We start from the raw sequence: 23,773 nt of genomic DNA on the forward strand, positions 1-23,773 counted from the left end.
CCTGGAAAGCTGCAGAGCTGGGATGTGGCGCTTGGGAGCTGCCCTCGGCGCGGGTGGCCGGGGATGGAGCAGAAAAAGGGATTTTGGGAGCCCCCAGGGGAATCCAGTGGTGGCTGGGTGCTGCAGGGAGCGAATCCCGGCCGGCGCTGCTGGGTCCTGGCAGGGATCCAGTGCAAACAGCCCATCGGCTCTGCCCCGTTTTCCTTTCCCCTCAGCTCTCCTGTTCCGGGAAATCAGCGAGGAGGAATAACCCAGAGGGGAAAAATCCCCCTGTGAGTGTGCCAGGCTGCTCAGGGGGGCAGGGTGTGACCTGGCACGGCCTGTCCCCACAGCAGGACCTGTCCCCACCGCAGGACACCCCTGGGGAGGATGGGGCTGGGATGAGCAGGACCCTGGAATGAGCAAAACCCCAGCATGGGACACCCTGGGGTGACAGGACCGAGGCCACCATGCCCCAGGGGTGACAGGGATGGGGTGAGCAGCATCCCAGGGGTGACAGGGATGGGGTGAGCAGTGTCCCAAGGGTGACAGGGATGGGGTGAGCAGCACCCCAGGGGTGACAGGGATGGGGTGAGCAGCACCCCAAGGGTGACAGGGATGGGGTGAGCAGCAGCCCAAGGGTGACAGGGATGGGGTGAGCAGCGCCCCAGGGGTGACAGGGCTGGGGGCACGGGCCCTGCAGGGGTGTTGGTGATGGGGACAGAGGCACCCTGGGGTGACAGGGCTGGGGGGGAGCAGCACCCCAAGGGTGTCAGGGGTGGGTGAGCAGCACCCCGGGGTGATGGGCTCGGAGGCAGAGACACCCCAAAGCCGTCAGGGATGGGCGGGCAGCACCGCGGGGGTGACGGAGCTGCCATGAGCCCCCACCCAGGAACGGGGGTACCCCCGCCCCACCTGCCCCGACCTGCGGGGCCGCACAGGCGGGGAGGGGGCTCGGCGGCCACCAGAACCCCCCGGTGCCGGCGGGGCGGTGGCTCCGCCGCGCTCCCCCCGCCCCCGGGGCGGGCTCGGCCCGGTCCCGCCCCCGCCCCTCGCCTTATCAGCGGCCGGCGGGGGGCTCGCCCCACTCCCGCCCAGCGCAGCCGCCGCGGCGGGGCCGGCACCTCCCCGAGTGCCGCACCATGGGCAGCCAGGGCTCCAAGGCGGCGGGCGGCGACCCCGACACCGCCAAGGCCAACGGGCAGGTGGGTACCGGGGGCACCGGGGGGCACCGAGCGCCCCGCCGGGACGGGCGGCGGCGCGGACAAAGGCGCGGCGGGGAGGGTGCGGTGATGGAGCCGCGATGGAGCCGAAGGGAATCTACCGGCCCCGGGGGACTCTCCAGCCCGGCGGGTACCGGGGGATGCGGCACCGCCCGCGCCGCGTCCCGGGCTCCCCCCGGCACCGGGCGGGTCCCGTCCGCCGCCGCGCCCCGGTACCGGGAGTGGAGCGCGGGCGCCGCCCGGTGGTAGCGCGCTGGGCCCCCCCACACCGAGCGGAGCCCCCCGTGAGACCCCGAGTCGGGCTCTTTGCGCCCCTTTTTGTGGCTCGGCACCCCCGGTGCGCCCCTTTCCCTCGGGGGAGCCCCGCTCCGTGCCCGGTGCTCCCCGTTTCCACCGGCTGCAAACCCCCCCCCCCTCCCCGTCGCGGTGCCCCCCATCCCCGTCTCTTTTTCCCCCGGTGGATCCCCCCCACCGTGCTCGGTGCCCCCCGTTTTCCCGGCCGGGAGCCCTTTGTGGGGTGCGGGGGATGTGGGGAGGGGGCGCGGGGGGATCCCGGCGGTGCCTGACGCGCTCCCCCCGCAGGAGAACGGCCATGTGATCTCCAACGGGGACATGACGCCCAAGGCGGGGGTCGAGGCGGCCCCCCAGAACGGGAACGGCTCGGCGGAGCCCCCCAAGGAGGAGAGCGAGGGCGAAGCGGGCGGCGCCGACGGCATCGAGCCCGCCCCGGCCGCCGCCGAGCCCGCCGAGCCCAAAGGCGACGGGGCCGAGACCCCCAAGGACGCCCCCAAGAAGAAGAAGAAATTCTCCTTCAAGAAACCCTTCAAGCTGAGCGGGATCTCCTTCCGCAAGAACAAAAAGGAGCCCGGGGACTCCTCGGGCTCCTCGCCCACCGAGGAGCAGCAGGGCAGGAGCGAGGAGACCCCGCCGGGGGGGCTGCAGCCCTCGGCTCCCCCCGAGGAGGGGCAGGAGGGCGGCGAGCCCGGGGATGGAGGAGAAGCCGCGGGCAGCCCGGAGGAGGAGAAGCAGCAGCAGCAGCAGCAGCCGGAGGGAGGGGAGAGCCACGGAGACACCGCCGAACCCGAGGAGCCCTCGAAAAGCGCCGCGCCGGAGCCCGCGGCGAGCCCGGCGGAGCAGAAAGAAGAGTAGAGACCACTCGGACACCGTCCTCAGCGGGGACTCTCACACCGCCTCCCACCCTCCCCGAGCAGCCCGGATCCCCCCGGATCGTCCTCACCGGGGGCTCTCACATCACCTCCGACCCTCCCCGAGCAGCCCGGATCCCCGGATCGTCCTCACCGGGGGCTCTCACACCATCCTCGACCCTCCCCGAGCAGCCCGGATCCCCCCGGATCGTCCTCACCGGGGGCTCTCACACCATCCTCGACCCTCCCCGAGCAGCCCGGATCCCCGGATCGTCCTCACCGGGGGCTCTCACCTCACCTCCGACCCTCCCCGAGCAGCCCGGATCCCCCCGGATCCCCCCGGATCGTCCTCCCCGGGGCTCTCCCGCCGCCCCGGAGCCGCCCCGGGCTCGGCGCGGACGCTCCCGCAGCCCCGGACGCTCCCGCACGCCCCGCGCAGGTTTTTTCTCTCTCTCTCTGTCTTTCTCTCTCTCTCTCTCTCTTTCTCTCTCTTTCTCTCTTTCCCCATTCCCGGTAGGAAAAGCTGGTTTGGATTCCCACCACCGCCACCACTTGGAGTAGTTTGAGCTGAATTCTTTTGGAAAAATGGAAAAAAAAATGAAAAAAATTTAAGAAAAAAACCAACAAAAAAAAAAGCAAACACGACAATAACAACAACAGAAATCAGCTGGGGAGGATTTGTGCCGGACGCCTCTGGAGTTACAGTTTGGGAGAACTCGGGATCCCTCCGGACTCTCCCCTCTCCTCCCGCTCCCACTGACTGTTCTACGGAATTTTTGATTTTTTTTTTTAATTTTTTTTCCCCTCTTTATTTCTCAGTTTACATTCCTGGTTCTGACTTTTCATTTCCGCTTATTTTCGTGCTTTATTTTTATTTTTATTTTTATTTTTATTTTTATTTTTTTCCTCTAGAAATCGATGGTTTAAGGAGCTAATCTGGTTAGATTTTTTTTTTTTACAATGTCTTCTATTGGCTTAAAAGCATAAAGCTTGTAAGTGCGCTGTGATTAATTCTGCTTTAAGGGGGAACTTTTAGGGTGTGGGGTGGAAAAGAGGGGGGGCCCTGCCAGCTGTAAAATGTGAAGCCAACTTTTGGTTTGTTTTTTTTTTTTTTTGATTTTATTTTCTCTGTAAATAATTTTTTTAATGGCCAAAAAAAAAAAAAAAAAAGAAAGAAAATTGCAAATCAAGCGTGGGTTTTTAACTTGTAAAAAAAATAATTAAAAAAAATAAGAAAATAATAATAATAAAAATATTAAAAAAAATAAATAAACCCCGATCGAACAAAAGCTGTAAGATTTGAAAGGAATAAATGGTGAGCCCTTTGCGGGAGAGCTCGAGGAGGAGGAGGAGGAGGAGGAGGGGGGCGGTTGCTAATTTAGCCCAGCAGCTGCTGCCTTTAATCAGCGCCCGCCGTTAATTGACTGGCAGCAGATGCAGCCCCGGCCACAAAGGACTTTCCCAGCCCATCCCCATCGCTGCTCAGCTGCCTGCTCTGCACCTCTCCTCCTCCAAATCCCTTTTTTTTAATTCTATTTCCCCCTAAAAAAGAAAAAAAAAATCAAATTATAAACTTAAAAATTAAATTATTACTATTAATAAATAATAATAATTATTATTATGGGTATTTTTTTCAAGGCGAAATTCCCGATTTGAAGCTCGGTTTTAATTTAAATTTTTTTTAAAGAGTGGGATTAAGTCCGGGCTGAAAGGAGCACAAAAGGCAGGGCTGGGAGCAAAGATTTGCTGAACAAAGGGACAGGGAGGTGACAAAGGAGCCTCTGTCCCCGCTCCTGTCACCTGCCCCGGGAGCTGCTCCTGTCCGGCCTTTTCCAGGGCAGCTCCTCCATTCCAGCCTTCCATCCCGATTTTCCCAGCCCTGCCCCTGATCCCGATGGTTCGGGTGGAAAAAAGCCAAAAAAAACCAAAAAAAATGGAAATAAAATAAATTTTGTTTGTTGTTTGCCCAGCGAGGAGCAGGGAGGTGGGAATGCCCAAAAATTCAATTTATACAAGGGAACCAAAATCGGGGATCGGCTCCTCAAAGGGATTTGTTTATTTGGGCAGAGGTGTGAAATAAATGGATTTTTTTGTCCAATTTTGAAAGGGAATTGGGATTTGGGAGCATCTGAACTCAAAGTAGGTGGGAATATCCATTAAAATTCCATGTTTTATACAAGGGAACTAAAATCAGGGATCTGCTCCTCAAATGGATTCGTTTATGTGAGCAGAGGTGTGAAATAGATTTTTTTTGGCCCAATTTTGAAGGGGATTTGGGAGCATCCAGGCTCAAGGTAGGTGGGAATATCCATAAAAATTTCATTTATACAAGGAAACCAAAATCAGGGATCTGCTCCTCAAAGGGATTCGTTTATTGGAGCAGAGGTGTGAAATAAATAGATGTTTTTTTGCCCAAATTTGAAGGGGATTTTGGAGTATCCAGGCTCTTTCTGAGCCTCCAGGTAGGTGGGAATATCCAAAAATTCAATTTATACAAGAAAACCAAAGTCAGGGATCTGCTCCTCAAATGGATTTGTTTATTTGGGCAGAGGGGTGCAATAAATAGATTTTTTTTTGCCCAATTTTGAAAGGAAATTGGGATTTGGGAGCATCCAGGCTCAAGGTAGGTGGGAATATCCATAAAAATTCCATGTTTTATACAAGGGAACCAAAATCAGGGATCTGTTTCCCAAATGGATTCATTAATTTGAGCAGAGGTGCAATAAATGGGTTTTCTTAACCCAAATTTGAGAGCAAAGTTGGATTTGGGAGGATCCAGGCTCGAGGTAGGTGGGAATATCCAAAAATTCCATGTTTTATACAAGGGAACCAAAATCAGGGATCTGCTCCTCAAATGGATTTGTTTCTTTGAGCAGAGGTGTGAAATAAATAGATTTTTTTTGTCCAATTTTGAAAGGAAATTGGGATTCTGGAGGATCTGGGCTCAAGGTAGGTGGGAATATCCATAAAAATTCCATGATTTATGCAAGGGAACCAAAATCAAGGATCTGTTTCCCAAATGGATTTATTTGAGCAGAACAGTGCAATAAATGGGTTTTTAAATCCAATTTTCAAGGGGATTTTGGAGCATCCAGGCTCAAGGTAGGTGGGCATATCCATAAAAATTCCATGTTTTGTGCAAGGGAACCAAAATCAGATCTGTTTCCCAAATTAATTCATTAATTTGAGCAGAGGGTGCAATAAATGGATTTTTAACCCAAATTTTAGAGCAAAGTTGGATTTGGGAGGATCCAGGCTGGAGGTAGGTGGGAATATCCATAAAAATTCCATGATTTATACAAGGAAACCAAAATCAGGGATCTGCTCCTCAAATGGATTCGTTTCTTTGAGCAGAGGTGTGAAATAAATAGATTTTTTTTTTTGTCCAATTTTGAAGGGGATTTGGGAGCATCCTGGCTCAAGGTAGGTGGGAATATCCAAGAATTCCATGTTTTGTGCAAGGGAACCAAAGTCAGGGATCTGTTTCCCAAATGGATTCAATTATTTGAGCAGAGGTGTGAAATAAATGATTTTTTTTCTCAATTTTGAAGGGGATTTTGGAGCACCTGGGCTCTTTCTGAGCCTCCAGCTAGGTGGGAATATCCAAAAATTCCATTTATGCAAGAAAACCAAAATCAGGGATCTGCTCCTTAAATGGATTTGGTTCTTTGAGCAGAGGTGTGAAATAAATAGATTTTTTTGCCCAATTTTGAAAGGAAATTGGGATTTTGGAGCATCCAGGCTCAAGGTAGGTAGGAATATCCATAAAAATTCCATGTTTTGTGCAAGGAAACCAAAATCAGGGATCTGCTCCTCAAAGGGATTCGTTTATGTGAGCAGAGGGGTGAAATAAATGGATTTTTAACCCAAATTTGAGAGCAAAGTTGGATTTGGGAGGATCCAGGCTCAAGGTAGGTGGGAATATCCATAAAAACTCCATTATTTATACAAGGAAAACAAAATCAGGGATCTCTTTCCCAAATGGATTCATTAATTTCAGCAGAGGGGTGCAATAAATGGATTTTTAACCCAAATTTGAAGGGGATTTGGGAGGATCTGGGCTCTTCCTGAGCCTCCAGGTAGGTGGGAATACCCCAAATAATTCCATGATTTATGCAAGGAAACCAAAATCAAGGATTTGTTTCCCAAATTGATTCATTAATTTGAGGAGAGGGGTGAAATAAATGGGTTTTTAACCCAAATTTGAGAGCAAAGTTGGATTTGGGAGGATCCAGGCTCAAGGTAGGTGGGAATATCCATAAAAATTCCATGTTTTATACAAGGCAGCCAAAATCAGGGATCTGTTTCCCAAATGGATTCAATTATTTGAGCAGAATGGTGCAATAAATGGAATTTTTACCCCATTTTGGAGGGGATTTGGGAGGATCTGGGCTTAAGGTAAGTGGGAATACCCCAAAAAATTCCATGTTTTATACAAAGGAGCCAAAATCAGGGATCTGCTCCTCAATGGGATTCATTATTTGAGCAGAGGGTGCAATAAATGGGTTTTTTGCCCATTTTGGAGGGGATCTGGGTGCAATAAATGGGTTTTTTGCCCATTTTGGAGGGGATCTGGGTGCAATAAATGTTTTTTTCCCATTTTGGAGGGGATTTGGGAGCCCCTGCAGCCATTTCAGGGATGCTGGGGGGGAATTCAGTGAGATCCCTTTGGAATTCCAGGGTTTATTCCAAAGGGGAGGGAGGATGGGGCTGCTCCAGCACCCAAACTCAGCTAAAATTGATTTTTTTTTGACTCCAAAAAAGCAGATTTGGGGGTTTGGGGCTGTTACAGGTGCTGCTCTTAATTAAATAAAGGAATTTTCATCCTCTGGGATGAATTCAGTCCCTCCCTCCCCATCTCTGATTCTCCTCAAATTGCCCCAAAAAACCTGCCAGGCTCAGGGATGAGCTGGGATTTGGGAATAAAAACCCAAAAAACCCAAAATTCCCCAAATCCCATCAGGATTTGAGCTCCTTTTCCCACACCTCAAGGTTGACTGTTAAAAAATAAAACTCCAAATAATTTACAAAGGAAATAACAATTTACAAAAGAGATTCAAGCAGTTTTTCAAGTGGAGGATAAATAAATAAACGAAATATTTTGGTTGGATGGAATTAAAACAACATTCCTCAGAGGAGGAGGGAATTAATGAATTAATGAATTATTTTTCTTCCCAAATCTTAATTCCACCTCTAAAAAAAAAAAAAGAAAAAAGCTCTGAAAATGAATTAATGAATTAAACAAAAAGCAGACCAAGCATAGAAATGGAGCAGTTTTATTACAAAGGTTCTGAAAATTCAAAATAAACACTTCTTTAAAAAACCACAATAGATTTTTTTTTTTAAATCCCATCCCCTCCCACGTTCCCCAGACAAAAAGTTACACTGATCTCTCTCTTGCTTCACATAAAAACACTGAAAATCAGAGTGAAAACCTCACTCAGACCCCAAAAAAGACTAAAAAACTCCACAGAGAGGGAGGGGGGAAAAAAAAGGGGAGAAAAAAGGAGGAGTTAAAAAAATAAACCCTCTGCAAAAGAAGCTGTGTGAAGTTTTAGCAGCATTATTGGAGTTGAAACCTCAGCAAAAACCTTCTGGAATTTCAGGATTCCAGAGGGATCCCCCTGAGAAAGGAGAGCAGCCAGTGGGAACTGCCTGGAAAAAATGAAATAAAATAAAAATTTAAAAAATGTGAATTTTTAACTCTGCAAAAATTGGGGTTTTTTTTACTTCATGGTGTAAAAAAGGAGAGGTGAAAGGTGAGAGGGGAGATTTGGGGGTGAGGATTTGTGAGGATGCTCAGAGCCTCTTCCAGCAGGAGCAAAAATTGGGATTTATTGGCCCTGGGAGGGAAATTCAGCTGGAAAACTCGGCTGGAAGCTCAGGGAAAATCAGATTTTTAGGGACAGCCATGAAGAGGAGAGGCCAGCCGGGCTCTGAGGGGCTTCAGGAGGAACATGAAGCCAAAAAAGAGGAATTTTCTCCCAAACCAGAGGGGAAAATGACAAACCAGGTCCAAAATTCCCGTTCCTCCACTGCCTGGACCCAGATCCTGGAAACCTGAACCACCCCCTGAGGGGGATTTTCATGTTATAATTTTATATTTTCCAGATCTAGGCTCTGGGGTTGATTAACTAAAAAAAAAACACCCCAAAAAACAAAAAAAAAGGGATTTTTCAGGTTTCTTTTCAGCTGCTTCACCTCTTTCCCCAAGTTTGCTGCAGGGAGGAGCCAACTCTGCTCAAGAACTGCACAATTTTCACCCTGAGAAGTGGCACCAGCTGGAAGGATTTTTGTTATTTTGTTGTTTTCTCGTGGTGGAATCCGACTGGAAACCACAAAAATCTCTCCCAGGCTTCATTTGGGAATTCTCCCATTAAAAACACCCCCCAAAAAAAAAGAAAATAAAAATAAAAAATTGAGGAAAAGCAAGAATTGATGGCTATCTCTCCACCTAAGCTGAAATGCAGACACTACTCCTACTCCAATTATTCTTTCCCGAGGTGATTCCAGAGGGAGGGAAGGGGGAAAAGGGATTTTTGTGTTTTTAGAGCCACACCAGGAGGGGCAGTGGAAGGCAGAGGGTGAAAACTCCCTGGGCTGCTCAGGATCCTCCCCTGCCTGCTCCCAGGGGAGTGCAGCAAGGAATAATTTACAGTTCTCCAGTCATTTGTACAATTATATAGAAATATATACAGAAAACATATATAAAATAGAAATCCTGGGGGGAGGAGCTGAACCTACAGCAGCCAGCTGCAGCCACTCAGGTGGATTTTGTCTCTTCCTTCACCCTGGGGAAACAAAAAAAAAGAAAGATTTGGGTTCAATCAACAATTTGGGTTTGGATCTAACAACAAGGCTGAGAAGTGTTGCTTATTTGGTTCATTTTTAGTTGAGTTTAATCAAATTTAATTTGATTTTTTAATACACTGCTGAAGGAAAGAAAGGGCAGTGTTTGGATTTTTCAGCCTTCTCAACACCTGCAAACTTCTTCTAATGAGGAATTTGTGACAAAGCCACCCAAATTGTCACAATGTCCCTCAATCCTCCCAAACCCCCTGGGCATGGAGAAGAGCCAGGCTGAGCTCCCAAACCCCCTGGGCACAGGCTCAGCTCCCAAACCCCCTGGGCACAGGGGAGAGCCAGGCTCACCCTTTGGGCTCTGCTGCTGTTGCTGCTGCTGCTGCTGCTTTTTCCTCTTTTGCTTTTTCCTCTTCTTTCTCATCTGGAAAAAAAAAAATCAAATTAATTTTTCCTCGTGCACAAAGCAGCGCAAGAGGAAGAATTGCAGGCAGGAGGTGCCAGCTCTGCTCTGCTCACCTTTCTTCTCCTCCTCCTCCTTCTCCTCCTCTGCCTTGACACGTTTGGCTTTCTTGAAGTTGGCCACGTTCTTGCGGCCGCCCTCGCCCTCGTCCTCGGAGTCGGAGAATTCCTCGTCGCAGGAGATCCTCTTGTTGGAATTCCGGACTGCGAGGGGAGAGCAGAGCTTGGCTCAGGATTTTCACCCTCAGGAGGCTCCCAGCATGAACTGTCTGAGTGGTGCTCACAGAAAGCAGGATCAGGCAGTGATAAAAGCCCTTTTTGTGGTACCTGAGGAGTGTCTGAGCTCTTCCCTTCCCACCTGCTCCAGGATCATGTGGACAGCTGGGATTAGGCACAGGGGGATGCCCAGACCTGAACCAGCCTCCCACTGCCAAATCTGCCAGATCCCAGGGGCCAAGCTGGACAGAAAACTCCATTTTTCACCCAGGATTCTGCCAAGGATTCTGTCCCAGCCCTCAGGAACTGCTGGGATCCTCCCTTGGAGGAGTTTTTCCCACTATGGAAATCACCAGGCAGGAGAGATCCTGCACTGCTCTGTCCTACACAAATCCAGCAGGGAGGTGGGAATGGATTCAAAGCAGAGAGGTTAAAACAGGAGTGGAAACCCTGGGCCAGAGCCTGAGGGGGAGCTCCAGCCCCTCCCCGGGGTTTTTGGGGGATCCACAAAGCTCCAAGGGTCTGACTCTGGATGGCCCCACAAACCAAGGGGGTGAAATCCTTGGATTGAAACCCTGCACCCTCCTGATGCAGAGCTCATGGATCCTGCCCAGCTCTGGGCTTTTCCCAGCACAATTCCACCCCCAGCAGGAGTGCCAGCACAATTCCATCCCCAGCACCATCCCCAGCACAATTCCATCCCCAGCACCATTCCCAGCACCATTCCACCCCCAGCACAATTCCCAACACAATTCCCAGCACCATCCCCAGTAGAATTCCATTCCCAGCACCACTCCATTGCCAGCACAACTCCATTCCCAGCAGAATCCCCAGCACAATTCCATTCCCAGCAGAATTCCATCCCCAGCACAATTCCCAACACAATTCCATCCCCAACACAATTCCCAGCACAATTCCATTCCTAGCACCATTCCCAGCACAATCCCCATCACAATTCCATCCCCAACACAATCCCATTCCCAGCACAATTCCCAGCACAATCCCCAGGACAATTCCATTCCCAGCACAATTCCCAGCACAATTCCATCCCCAGTACAATTCCCAATTCCCAGCACAATTCCATCCCCATTCCATCCCCAGCACCATTCCCAGCACAATCCCATTCCCAGCACCATCCCCAGCACAATTCCCAGCACAATCCCCAGTACAATTCCATTCCCAGTACAATCCCATCCCCAGCACAATTCCATCCCCAGCACCATCCCCAGCACAATCCCATTCCCAGCACAATCCCATTCCCAGCACAATCCCATCCCCAGCACCACTCCCAGCACAATCCCATTCCCAGTACAATCCCATCCCCAGCACCATTCCCAGCACCATCCCCAGCACCATTCCACCCCAGCACCTACTGGAAATGCGTTTTTCAGGATCATCCTCCTCCTCATCCCCACTGTCCTCCTGGACAGCATCCTCAGGAATCGGCTGCATCTGCACCCCAGGAGCATGAGGGAGCATCCTCAGGTTCTCAAAGAGCCTCTGCCTAGAGCCAGCCAGGGAAGGACACGGTGTCACCAGGGGCCACCAGGGCCACCAGCCCCCCTGCAAGGGCGATTCCCCCAGGGCTCACTTGATTTTCTCCAGGTACTCGTTGGTGTTCTGGTTGGTCATGTTGGAGGGGCTGATGTGCAGCTTGAAGTCTGGCCCAAAGTACTCAAAGTAGTCGTTGTATGGAAGTTCTGGGGGGAAATTAATGGTAATTAACAGCAGATTATCAGCAGGATACAGCAGGCAGGAATCCAAAAGGGGTCGTGCAGAGGTAACAGAAGGCCTGGGTGTCACAGATGTATTTTATCAAAAATCCTTTTGCTAAGATCTTTTTCTCCTGAGAAGCCTCAGAAATGAACTGTAAACAATGATTGTCTGCTGCTGTGGGATGCAACAGGGGCATCTGTGATTGGGCCCATGTGGTTGTTTCTAATTAATGGCCAATCACAGTCCAGCTGTCTCAGACTCTCTGGCAAGTCACTTTCTTCTATTCTTTTAGTATATAATTTTCTTTTCATATAATATATATGATAAAATAATAAATCAGCCTTCTGAAACACAGAGTCAAGATTCTCAGCTCTTCCCCTGTTGGGGTTGGCTGCAAATCCTGCACCTGAGCTCTTGGGCGGAATGTCCCAGATTTCAGGGCAGGATGTGCTCCATCACCATCTCCATGGCAGCTGTCTGGAGTCAAGTAGGCAGTTTTCCTTATCTCTCTCTGAGTGATCACACCCACTCCTCCCTCGGGAGGGGACCCCTGCTGATAACAGGGATGGAATGTCCCTGCAGGGCTGATAAGAGCTCCAGCATCCCACTGGGAGCTGTGAGCCCAGAGGGAGGAGCCAAGCATTCCTACCCGGATAGAATCTGGAGATTCTGGAACACCAGCACGGCTTCTCCACTGCATTCCCAGAGGAGCAGCAGCTGCCTCTGCCCCTGGATCTCCAGAGGATTCTGCACCTTTCTCCAGGATCCCTGCTCCAGCAGAACCACCCCTGGCCCTGCAGGAGGGCTGAGCCACAATTCCAACGGGACTGCTGCCAGCACCCTGACCCACAGGGTGCCAGGCTGTGCTCTGGCAGTGCTGGTTTAGTTCACTGCATTTTTTATTTTATCCTTTTATTTTCTTCCCTAGTAAAGAACTGTTATTCCTGCTCCCATCATTTTTGCCTGAGATCCCCTTAATTTAAAATTCAGAGCAATTTGGAGGGGTGGGGGGGGGGGGGGGGTTCATTTTCTCCATTTCAGGGAGGCTCCTGCCTTCCTCATCACACTCCTGCCTTCCTCAGCACACTCCTGCCTTTCCAAACTGCCCCAGGGGGTGTCAGTGAGCCCAGCCCTGCCCCAGGGCTCCAGGCTGGGGTTACCATTGGGGATCTCAGTGTCCAGAGCCACGGCAGTCTCGTAGGTCCAGCAGCGAGCCACGTTCCGGATCGTGTACCCCCCTCCTCCCAGCATCAGCATGGGCAGGTTAAAGCTCTTCACAAACTCCACACACTTGGCATGGCCTGCAGTGCAAATAAAAAGGTCACAATTGTGGTACAAATGCCAGCTTTGCTGTGGAATTGCTGCAGAGCAGCAGCTCAGCTCCTACCTTTGATGGTGAGGTTGAAGCAGCCCAGCCTGTCCCCAGACAGGGAATCGGAGCCGCACTGCAGGACAACGGCGCTGGGCTGGAACGTCTCCATCACCTTGGAGATCACCTAAACAACAACAGCTCTGTCACCCCCCTGCCCACAGGCCACTACCACAGCAGCACAGTGACAGCCAGGCACGTGAAGCCACCCCTGGGGCTCCCACAGCTGCCCTGCCAACACTGGGGCTCTCACACCGAGCGGCTCCCACACAGACCCCCATTGTCCGGGGAGAACAGAGCCCTTGGTGAGTCCTATCCCAGAAAAAACTCCATAAAATCCCCCAAAGAATGGCCCTGAGCACCAAGTGGGAGCACAGAGGATCCCTCAGCAGAGGGGGTGGCACTCACAGGTTTGAAAATGGCCTCGTAGGACTCGTCGTCGATGCCGTCGCGCAGCGGGTAATTGACAGCGTAGTACTTGCCCTTGCCTGCCCCAATGTCCTGCGGGGTGGGAGAGCAGAACTGAGCTCACCAAAACCCCAAACCCTGCCCCAAACTGCCCAAGGAAGCTTGGAACCCAACCCCATCCAGATGTGAAGCCAGAATAATTAATATTGTTAAATATTAACAATTCACTGCAGAGATGCGGGCTGGACTGGGCAGAGCGGTCACTGAAGCTATTCAGCCACTGAGTTCTACTTTAAAATAAAAATAAAATATTCTACCCTAAAATATAATCTATTTTAACATTTGTATCACTCTCACATCCAAGTGGTTTATTAAATATAGTTGTTTCATTTATGGTGCAGCACCAAGCTGAGAAAATACAAATCTCAAGTGAAAAAAAATGAGAGGATTTGGATAAAAAAAAAAAATCACAATTCCTGTAAAAATCTCTTAAAAATAAGTAAAGAACCTTTCACCCCTAATGTCAAGAGTCACAGGTGACACTCTGAGTCACAGCAGGAAATGCCAATAAAAATCCACTCCCTCAGAAGCTGCACCAAGAGGCTGTGTCACCAGCTGGGGCTGAAGAGTGACAAAATGTCACCCCCAGAGCCACTTCTGGGAGCACCGGAGGGACTGAGAGCAAAAATTCGCCTTCAATAAATCAGCACCCACCCCTCTGCCCTCAGAAAAGGGGTGTCAGGGGGGAAAAGCTGGAAAAAAACCCAAAAAGCTGGAAAAAACCCCAAAAATCTGGAAAAGAACCCAAAAAAAGCTGGAATAAACCCAAAAATCTGGAAAAGAACCCTGAAAATCTGGAAAAGACCCCCAAAATCTGGAAAAAAACCCTAAAAGCTGGGAAAAAACTCCAAAAATCTGGGAAAAAAACCCAAAAATCTGGGAAAAAAACCCCAAAATCTGGAAAAGAAACAAAAAAGCTGGGAAAGAACCCCAAAAAGCTGAAAAAAAACCCAAAAATCTGGAAAAAAACCCAAAAAATCTGGAAAAACCCCCAAATTTCCTGGGAATTTGTTGGCTCTCACCCTCAGGTCCCCAGTTCCTGGGAAATATTCTCCATATTTGTGGAAGGACACGGTCATGACCCTGTCTGTGGTGTAAAAAGCCTCCTCCACCCCATCCCCGTGGTGGATGTCAATGTCAATGTACAGCACTCGCTGGTGGTACCTGGAAAAAATCAGAATATTGTATTTATTCCAAGGAAAAAGCAGAATATTGTATTTATTCAGAGGGAAAATCAGAATATTGCATTTATTCTGAGGAAAAATCAGAATATTGCATTTATTCCAAGGAAAAAGCAGAATATTGTATTTATTCAGAGGAAAAACTGCCTTCAGAGCAGGGGAAGCTGGGAGGAGAGCAGGGAATTCAGGCCAGGATCTGCAGGGAAAGGGACAGCAGTGGGACAGAAAATGAAGTGATTTTGCTGCTGAGTTTGTTTCAGATTCAGCCAATAAAGTGCATTTTTATGCACATTTTTATGCACATTTTTATGCCCATTTTTATGCCTAAGCCTCCCCCAGCGAGGTTTGCCTGGAGCCAGAGCTGTCCCACAGCCATGGGTGGGACAAAGAACAGCAGCAAAAAAATTTAAAAATGGAACTTCCAAAAAGCTGCAAAACCCCTCTGGCTCCTGCCCTGGTGGAATTCCAAATCCCCTCTCTGGTTTCAGGGGATTTTTTGGAATCCAGGGATTTCCCTTGCCAGGAGGGTGGGAGATCCCAGCCACTGCAGGAGGAGAGATAAATCCCAGAGGAGCTTTGATTGGGAATGAATCAATCCCAGAGGGATTGATTTATAACCCCCAAAAATTGGAATTTCATTATTTTATAATAAATAGAATTTATATAATAGATAATATTATAAATATTTTGATAGTAATAGTATAAATATTATAATTACTTCTAATAAAGTAGATAATTGTATTATATATTAATCAATGTTATATTTATTATAACTATATATATTATATATTCTTCTAAATGTTATGCAATATAATAGTATATTATTTTATATTATAGTATTTATGGTATTTATATTATATTATATTAATTATATCAACTATATTATATTAATTATATTATATTATATTATATTATATTATATTATATTATATTATATTATATTATATTATATTATATTATATTATATTATATTATATTATATTATATTATATTCCCTTATATTATATTCTATTCTCTTATATGTAACATAAAAATATATATTGTATTATATATTACATATTGTATGTAATATATTACATATAAACTATACATTATACTATAGATTATATGTTATATATATTATATATTACATATTTTATATTACATATTGTATGTAATATATTACATATAAACTACACATTATACTATAGATTATATGTTATATATATTATATATTACATATTATATATTACATATTATATATAATATTTCCCAAATTTTTAAGGTTTTTTTTCCCAAAATCCCTTTTGGAAGAGAGGCGAGCAGAGCCCAAAAAACCAGAAAAAAAGGAGAATAAAATAAGAAGAATAAATTAAAAGAAGAATAAACTGAAAATGCAGAGGAGAAGCAGCGAGGAAGAGGAGGGTGGGGTGCTGCCCGTACTTGAGGAGCTCCAGGATGGCCAGCACGATGTCGTTGACGTAGCAGAACCCGGACGCCTCCGATTTCTTGGCGTGGTGCAGGCCCCCAGCCCAGTTCACTGCGATGTCTGTCTGCTGCTTGTTCAGCTTCACCGCGCTGGCTGCGGAGGAAATCCCACAGGGTCAGGGCAGCAGGGGAAAAAACCTCACACAGGGGAACCTCCAGCTGCTCCCTGGGGCTTTGGGGGCTCCACAAACCCCACAGGGTCAGGGCAGCAGGGAAAAACCTCACACAGGGGAACCTCCAGCTGCTCCCCGGGGTTTGGGGGGCTCCACAAACCCCCGGGGTCTTTGGGGGCTCCACAAACCCCCGGGGTCTTTGGGGGGCTCCACAAACCCCCAGGGTCTTTGGGGGCTCCACAAACCCCCTGGGGTCTTTGGGGGCTCCACAAACCCCCGGGGTCTTTGGGGGCTCCACAAACCCCAGGGTCTTTGGGGGGATCCACAAACCCCCGGGGTCTTTGGGGGGATCCACAAAGGTCCTGCTCCAGGGTTTGACTCTGGATGTCCTCACAAATCAAGGGGAAATAGGAAATATTGCTCATCCTTCCCCACTTTTGCCTCAGAGCAAAAAATCCCCACAAAGGCAGCTGGAGACAATCTGGGTTTCGCAGAGCCCTGGACAGAGCAAGGTTTGAGGAGGAAATCCCACACAGGTTAGGGCAGGAGGGAAAAGCCTGGGAGAGAGCCTGAGGGGAAGCTCCAGCTCCTCCCCGGGGTTTTGGGGGGCTCCACAAACCCCCAGGGTTTTTGGGGGGATCCACAAAGGTCCTGCTCCAGGGTTTGACTCTGGATGTCCTCACAAATCAAGGGGAAATGGGAAATATTTCTCATCCTTTCCCACTTTGCCTCAGAGCAGGAAAATCCCCACAAAGCCAGCTGGGGTCACACTGGAGACAATCTGGGTTTCTCAGAGCCCTGGACAGAGCAAGGTTTGAGGAGGAAATCTCACACAGGTTAGGGCAGGAGGGGAAAAAACCCTCAGGCAGAGCCTGAGGGGAAGCTCCAGCTCCTCCCTGGGGTTTTGGGGGGATCCTGCTCTAGGGTGTCCCTATAAATCAAGAGGAAATGGGAAATATTTCTCATCCCTTCCCACCTTTGCCTCAGAGCAGGAAAATCCCCCCAAAGGCAGCTGGAGACAATCTGGGTTTCTCAGAGCCCTGGACAGAGCAAGGTTTGAGCTGAGCTATGTTCAGGTCATTGAGTGAAAATTACTCCAGAGGAAATTCTCCTCCCCCAGCCCCTTCCACCAGCGTTCTGGAACCATCCAGGATCCAAACAGATCCGAAATTCTGTGGAATTCTGCAGCCCTGGCAGCAGGGAGAGCACAGAGCTGCTTCAAAAGCCGCTGCAGCCGGTGCTGCTGGCACAGGAAACACGGGCTGGAGGTGTCACTGTGGCAGCAGCAGCCACAGAGCTCTCAGGCACACAAACAGCTCTGCTCTGAGTTGTGAGAAAATAAAAAAAACATTTCAATGTTCCAGCTCTCAAACCTTTCAGTTTCTGCTTTGCCTCATGTCCAGAGTTGGTGGTTTTTTAAAACACAGCAGCTAAGCCACCCTGGTCTTTCCTTTTCAGGTTGTGCCTGCTCAGAGTGAGACTTTTACAACTTTTATTTGAATGTAAAGCTCAGGTTGATTTTTAAATTTTTTTTATTCAGCTGTGCTGTTGTGGTTTTGTTTTAACTCTTGATGTTACAGAGCCTTCAGTGAGGCAACCCAAATGAGTGATTAACAAATGGAAAGTGATTCAACAGGCAAAGCTGGGAGAAATCTGGATTTCATTATTAAATCAGCAATAGGTTCACATATAAAACACAATAAAAAATACACAGGATTTGTGATCTTACCTACAGAGCCTCCAGCAGAGAGCTGACAGAACTCAAAGAGCCCATCAAACACAGGGCAGTCCTCCCCAACATTAACTGGAAGAGAATGGAAAATAATCATTAAAATAAAAGCAGAAATAAAATCAGAATTCTACTCCAACATTTGGATTTGAAAAGTGGCCCAAAGTGTTAAACAAAATGCTGAGATCAAATGATGCAATGGAAATGTGTGGCTGACACTTTGCACACTCCTTTCACTTCAAATCACACAGCTTTGGGTTCTCAGCACAACTGCAGCTTTAGCCTCAACAAATTTTTACTGTAATTAATTCCACTATTAAAAATAATCACTCATTACAAGAAATTAAACTTCAGGCCCCTTGATTTACTCTGCCCAAAGTCTGGCATGCAAAAATGGAATTAGAGACTGCTCATTCCCTTTCCAGCAGGTTTTGTTGAAGAAAAGCTCTGTCCTTTACACGTTTAATTTCCACATTTTGGCTTTTTCAGGAATAAAAACAGCGCAGGAAACACTGAGCACCAGAGAGAGCTGAGTGTTCATGAGCTGTGGCTGCTCCAGGGGTAAACAGGTCAGTTTGGGTAAAAAATCCATTTTGCTGGATGTCATTGGGTGGATTAAAGAATATCATGGGCTGGGGGGAGGCTTTCAGTGTGTATTAATCATGAACCTTGTGCAGAAATAGCTGTTCAGCTCTCAGGGGGTTTCCAAGAGTGAAATGTTGTTTAAATGAAGCTTGAGCTCTCCCCACTGGTTGTCTGGGCTTGTTAGAAATCTCTTTTGCCAAAAAACATCAGCTCAGAGTGGCTGAGACACCAAATCCAGGTTTTTGTACCATTAAAGACTTTCCATGGATTGGAGAGGTTGGAACAAGAAATTAACCTACAAAATCATCAGGTATTGATGAGCATCTCATTCCAAGCTGCCACTGCCCTGAAAATCCTTCAGATTTGGGGTGGAATTGAGGATTTGGGTTTTTTTAATTTGCTGGTTTTAAAGGCCCCAACTGTTGTGGTTGAAGATGAGCACTAACACAAAATCCACACAGGTCAGAAATGAGGCAATTCTGTCATCTCCAAGCCAGGGAGGGAATTTAGGCAACAAGAAAAACCCAAAATACAACCAGGTCAAAGGATTTCCCTCAGCTCCTTTAGCTTGATAGTGAGGACTGGTTTTAAATCCTTTATCCACCAGAAAAATCCAAAAAAAGCAAAGTCAGGAGAATGACAACTGACAGAAGTTTATCCCAAACTTGTGGAGCTGGGAGTGCCAGGTTTTGAGCTGCAGCATCACTCACATCTTTGCATCTGCTTGCTGTACTCAGACATGTTGTCAGGGCGGATGGACCTGAGGAATTTGATGTAATCATCGCTGTGGTACTTGGTCATCTCCTCTGCGTTGGCCTTGTGAGGACGCTGCAAGGACAGCAACACAGCAAGGGTTGCTCTGGGGTTCCTTCCCTCCCTCATTCCCATCTCCAGTCCCACATTTCCCCCCAGGAATTGTGAAAAGTATCAAAGCAGCAGTGCTAAGAAAGAAAAAGTGAATTTGGAAGGTGAGAATGGTGCTGTTGGTGAGTGTTACATAGGCAGACGTGGAAATAAATTTAATTTCAAGGATAAAAATCATTTTTCCAGTCTGCAAAGCCTCTCTGAAGCACAGAACCCCTCCCTTCATCACCAGAAATACACAAACACAACTGACTGGGGTTTATTGCTTTCCTCTCAGAGAAAAGCTCCACAATTAAAGCCTGAAACACAAATTATGACATGCAATAAAGAGCTTACATAGATCTCCATCTTCCTGTAGAGCCCGTAGTTGAGCAGGAGGTTGTGGGTCATGCGGATCCTGTGGGGTTTCATGGGGTGTCCTTGGCCATAATAATAATTCCCAACATCCCCTGGAAGCAGAGAGGAGTTTGTCAGCAATTCCTGGAGAGGGAATCATCAGCTCCTCTGGGATTTATTTCTCCTCCTCCCAGCAGTGGTTGGGATTTCCCACCTTCCTGGCACAGGGGTTCAGGGTTCACCCTCAAATTCGAGACAGGGAATTTTTGGAATGCCACCAGTGCAAGGAGTCTTGGAAAGGGGCTGGAATTGAATCAACTCCCAACCCAACCCATCCCACAGCTGTGGCAGTGCAGAGGAGGAATCTCCAAGATTGGCACAGGGATATCCATGGATTTGGGGTTCACCCTCAAATTTCAGACAGGGAATTGGGAATGCCACCAGTGCAAGGAGTCTTGGAAAGGGGCTGGAATTGGATCAAATCTGTTGGATCATCCCAACACAACCCATCCCATGGCTGTGGCAGTACAGAGGAGGAATCTCCAAGATTGGCACAGGGATATCCATGGATTCAGGGCTCACCCTCAAATTTCAGACAGGGAATTGGGAATGCCACAAGTGCAAGGAGTCTTGGAAAGGGGCTGGAATTGGATCAAATCTGGATCATCCCAACCCAACCCATGGCTGTGGCAGTGCAGAGGAGGAATCTCCAAGATTGGCACAGGGATATCCATGGATTCAGGGCTCACCCTTGAATCTGAGCCAGGGAATTTGGAATGCCACCAGTGCAAGGTGTCCAAAAATCCAGCAGGGAGGTGGGAATGGATTCAAAGCAGAGAGGTTAAACCAGGAGTGGAAACCCTGGGGAAGCTCCAGCCCCTTGCTGGGGTTTTTGGGGGATCCACGAAGCTCCAGCCCAAGGGTTTGTCCCCACAAAGGGACATCCCCTGGGACAGGGGCTGGAATTGGATCAGTGCTGCTGGATCACCTCCCAGGCCAACCCAGCCCGTGGCTGTGGCAGTGCAGAGGAGGAATCTCCCAGATTTGGGGTCAGAGGAGCTCAGGGCTCAGTGCCAGGGATGTCTCCCAGCTCCAGGGAGGGCTGGAGCAGGAGCCCTGGAGTTAATCCCAGCTCAGACAGTGACTCAGCCCAGGAACACCCAGCCTGAGCCTCACTTTCCTCCTGTTTACCCAAGGGAAACGGGATCCAGGGAACTCTGAACTCTGCAAACACCACCCAGCTCTGCTTTTACAGCTCCACTCTTCTTTTCACCCCTTTTTATTCCTTCAAATCCCCCAGAGCCTTCCCAGGCCTTTCCAGCCACCCCCCCAGGAATTGTTTTATGGGACCAGGGGAACAAAGTCACCTCCCCATGTGGATTTCCTGCTCCAAACTGATAAATGGGGTTTTATGCCACCTCCTTTCCCAGGGGCACTCATTTCCCTGAAACTCACAGGAATTTCCCTTTCAGATTTCAGATTTGGCTGCAGGGAGCAGGAATCCCTCCCAAGCCTCATTTTCCTGGGAAACCAGAGCAAGCTGTTCCTGCTCCTTTTGGGAAGCAGGAGATCCAATCCAGTCTGGCCAGTGACTCAGAGGGCAGAATTAATATTTCATCAGCACTCTGCACCTTCAGCAGAAGCAGTTTTTCCTCCTCTGGACATGGATCTATTTTCAGGCAGGAAAAGGAGATGCCAGAAGTGCAAATCCCCCATCCAGGCAAATCTGCTGCTGGAATTGACCTGTCTGTGCAGCTCTGGGGGAATGTTCTTTCACTAAACAGAATTTTTTTCAGTTAAATATATTTTTCCCCCACTGAAAATAATTCAATTTTCTGAAATGTTGCCAATCCATGCTGGTGTAACCACCCTGCCACTTTCAGGGATGTGTTTTACTGCCTCTAAATCGAGATTTGGGGAACTCACAAGAGCTGTTGGAGGCTCTGCAGAGAAAACACAAGCACAGAACTCAGTGAAGCTTTTAAAAAATCCCCATCCAGGGGATGCCCTGGGCCAACCCCGAGCTCCTGCTCCCTCTGGATCCCTGGATGAGCTCAGGACGTCAGAGCAGATTAAGGAGTGTGAACTTAGCAGGCTCTGCTGGGGTTAAATCCCTCCACAGGGAGCTCTGAATGGAGAAATTGGCAGGGAGGACCCCAATTCCTTCACCCCATGAAATTCAGGGAATTCCCACAGCAGGCTGGGCTGTTTCAACCTCCCAGCATGGAAAATAAAAAGCTCAAATGAACAAATTATTTATTTCCTCTCAGTAAAAGCAGCTTTTTTTTTTTTTACCCCTCAGTTGTGGATGTTCAAAAGCTGCTCAGAAAAGAAGAGTGAAAAAGAAAAAAAAATTAAAAAAAAAAGGAAAAAGGCACTAAAACCTCACCACAAAGTATGGAACCCAAATTTGCGAAATTCTTGTGCAGCAAAGACCTGCAGGGCAGCAGCATTTCAAACCAAACAACTGCTTATTTCATATTTCAGAAAGAATTATATGCCTTTAAAAATTAGAACCCAACAGGGCTGAAAACCTCCCATTTGAGGGGGAAAAAAATCCCATTTTTAGAGGGAAAAAAATCACGTTTTAGAGGAGAAAAAAAATCACATTTTTAGAGGGAAAAAATAGGATAGGATTTGGAAAAGCCTCCTGCACTGGGTACATCCTTAGAGAGGGGAAAAAGCAGCAGGAAGAAGTTTTTATTTGATCTGACACAAGGGGAGCACAGAGGCGGTGAGAAAGGAGCAGGGGAAGGGACAGAGGCAGGACTGGGATCCCTCAGCCCCACAGGACACCCAGGGAGGGCTCTGGGATCGGCTCCAGAGCCAGAGCTGAAGGATGTTCCTGGCCAGGAGCTCCCTGCACACAGCCACGCAGCCAGCCTGGCTCCCAAATCCTTTTTTGTCCCCTCCTGACCCCAAAACGCCGTCCCAGGAGAGGCTCATCCTCCTCAGAGCCCGTCCAAAATCCTGCTCCAGGATCTCAGCACCCAAAGCCTCTCCTGGCCTCGAGCCCCTCTCAGCAACCCGGACACTTCCCTGCCTTTCCCATCTCCCAAATCCCCAAATCTCCTCATTTCCCCATCCCCTGATCGCCCCCCAATCTCCCAAATCCCCACATTTCCTCATCCTATCTCCCTGATCTCCCCCCAAATCTCCTCATTTCCCCATCCCCTGATCTTCCCCCAGTCTCCAAAATCCCCACATTTCCCCATCCCACCCCCCCGATCTCCCCCCTCCCCATCCCATTCTCCTCTCCAGTGCTCCCCACATCCCTGCCATGCCCCCCACACGCTTCCCACCCCCCCCAACCCCATTAAAAACCCCACACAACCCTTAATCCCCATGCCCTGACCGCCCCTGCCCATCAATGCCCCCAATATCCATCCCCAAAACCTTTAAACCCCTTCTCACCTCCATGACCCCACTGATCCCCCATTACCGACCTCTCAGCACCCCCATCCTCCCTCAGTGACCCCATTTCCCTCACCCCCCTCCCCATTCCCCCTCATGACCCCTCACCCCCACCCCCCCATTCTCCCCTCACCCTTTAACCCCGCCCCCTCAGCCCCCCACTTCCCCCCCGCTCCGGGACGGCTCCCCCGCAGCCCGGCGGCCCCGGCGGGTGCCCGCAGCCCCTCACCATCGTAGTAATAGCAGACTTTGCGCTTCGTGCCCTGCGTCAGCGCCATTTTCCTGCCTCCCCTCACAGCGCCCGACCCGCCGCTGCGCCGCGCAACCAACCCTGCCCGCCCCGGGCCCGCGGCCCCGCCTCCCGCGCCGTTCCGTCCAATCGCAGCTCCCTGTTCCGCCCCCTCCCGCCTTCTGACCAATCGCGAGCCGCAGCGGCACCTAGCAAGTTAGGCTGAGCGCCGGGGGAGCTTGGGCTGTACCACTGCGGCGGGGGACGGGGGGGGAGGCTGTACCATCGCTGAGGGGGGGGGCAAGAGAGGAGAGGGTCCAGGTGGGCGGGGAGGAACCATTCCCTGAGGGGGGGGGTCGGGGGGTTGAACCATCCCGGGGAAGGGGGGACCCCAGGGCAAGGGGTGGGCGAGGGGGGGATCCCAGGGCTGGGCTGGGGTCGGAGGTGTCCCGGGGGTCCCAGGGGCTCTTCGGGCT

General features: G+C 49.4%; 2 protein-coding genes across 2 annotated transcripts; one reads left to right on the forward strand and one right to left on the reverse strand.

Annotated features, from left to right (window-relative positions):
- The first annotated feature begins 1,080 nt into the window (after positions 1-1,080).
- MARCKSL1 (MARCKS like 1) lies at positions 1,081-3,640 on the forward strand. Its single transcript, XM_084222511.1, has 2 exons — positions 1,081-1,184; positions 1,785-3,640. The coding sequence occupies exons 1-2, from the start codon at positions 1,122-1,124 to the stop codon at positions 2,349-2,351; spliced, it is 630 nt and encodes a 209-aa protein (XP_084078637.1). The 5' UTR covers positions 1,081-1,121; the 3' UTR covers positions 2,352-3,640.
- Positions 3,641-7,134: 3,494 nt separating this feature from the next.
- On the reverse strand, positions 7,135-23,386 carry HDAC1 (histone deacetylase 1). Its single transcript, XM_084222558.1, has 14 exons — positions 23,298-23,386; positions 19,655-19,767; positions 19,165-19,282; positions 17,870-17,944; positions 15,983-16,121; positions 14,402-14,543; positions 13,320-13,412; positions 12,930-13,038; positions 12,703-12,843; positions 11,418-11,526; positions 11,200-11,330; positions 9,668-9,814; positions 9,500-9,572; positions 7,135-9,138 (listed from the first exon to the last, which is right to left on the reverse strand). The coding sequence occupies exons 1-14, from the start codon at positions 23,344-23,346 to the stop codon at positions 9,111-9,113; spliced, it is 1,467 nt and encodes a 488-aa protein (XP_084078684.1). The 5' UTR covers positions 23,347-23,386; the 3' UTR covers positions 7,135-9,110.
- Positions 23,387-23,773: the final 387 nt, after the last annotated feature.

This window comes from Fringilla coelebs (genome assembly GCF_963513975.1).
Source record: "Fringilla coelebs genome assembly, chromosome: 28".
NCBI lineage: Eukaryota > Metazoa > Chordata > Aves > Passeriformes > Fringillidae > Fringilla > Fringilla coelebs.

Coding starts and splice junctions, on each gene's coding strand:
- MARCKSL1 (XM_084222511.1), top strand. CDS start 1,122: ATGGGCAGCCAGGGCTCCAAGGCGGCGGGCGGCGACCCCGACACCGCC. Junction 1,185..1,784: donor CCGCCAAGGCCAACGGGCAG/GTGGGTACCGGG, acceptor CTCCCCCCGCAG/GAGAACGGCCATGTGATCTC.
- HDAC1 (XM_084222558.1), bottom strand. CDS start 23,346: ATGGCGCTGACGCAGGGCACGAAGCGCAAAGTCTGCTATTACTACGAT. Junction 9,815..11,199: donor TCCTGAAAAACGCATTTCCA/GTAGGTGCTGGG, acceptor CTCCCCTCGCAG/TCCGGAATTCCAACAAGAGG. Junction 9,139..9,499: donor ACAGCAGCAGAGCCCAAAGG/GTGAGCCTGGCT, acceptor TTGTTTCCCCAG/GGTGAAGGAAGAGACAAAAT.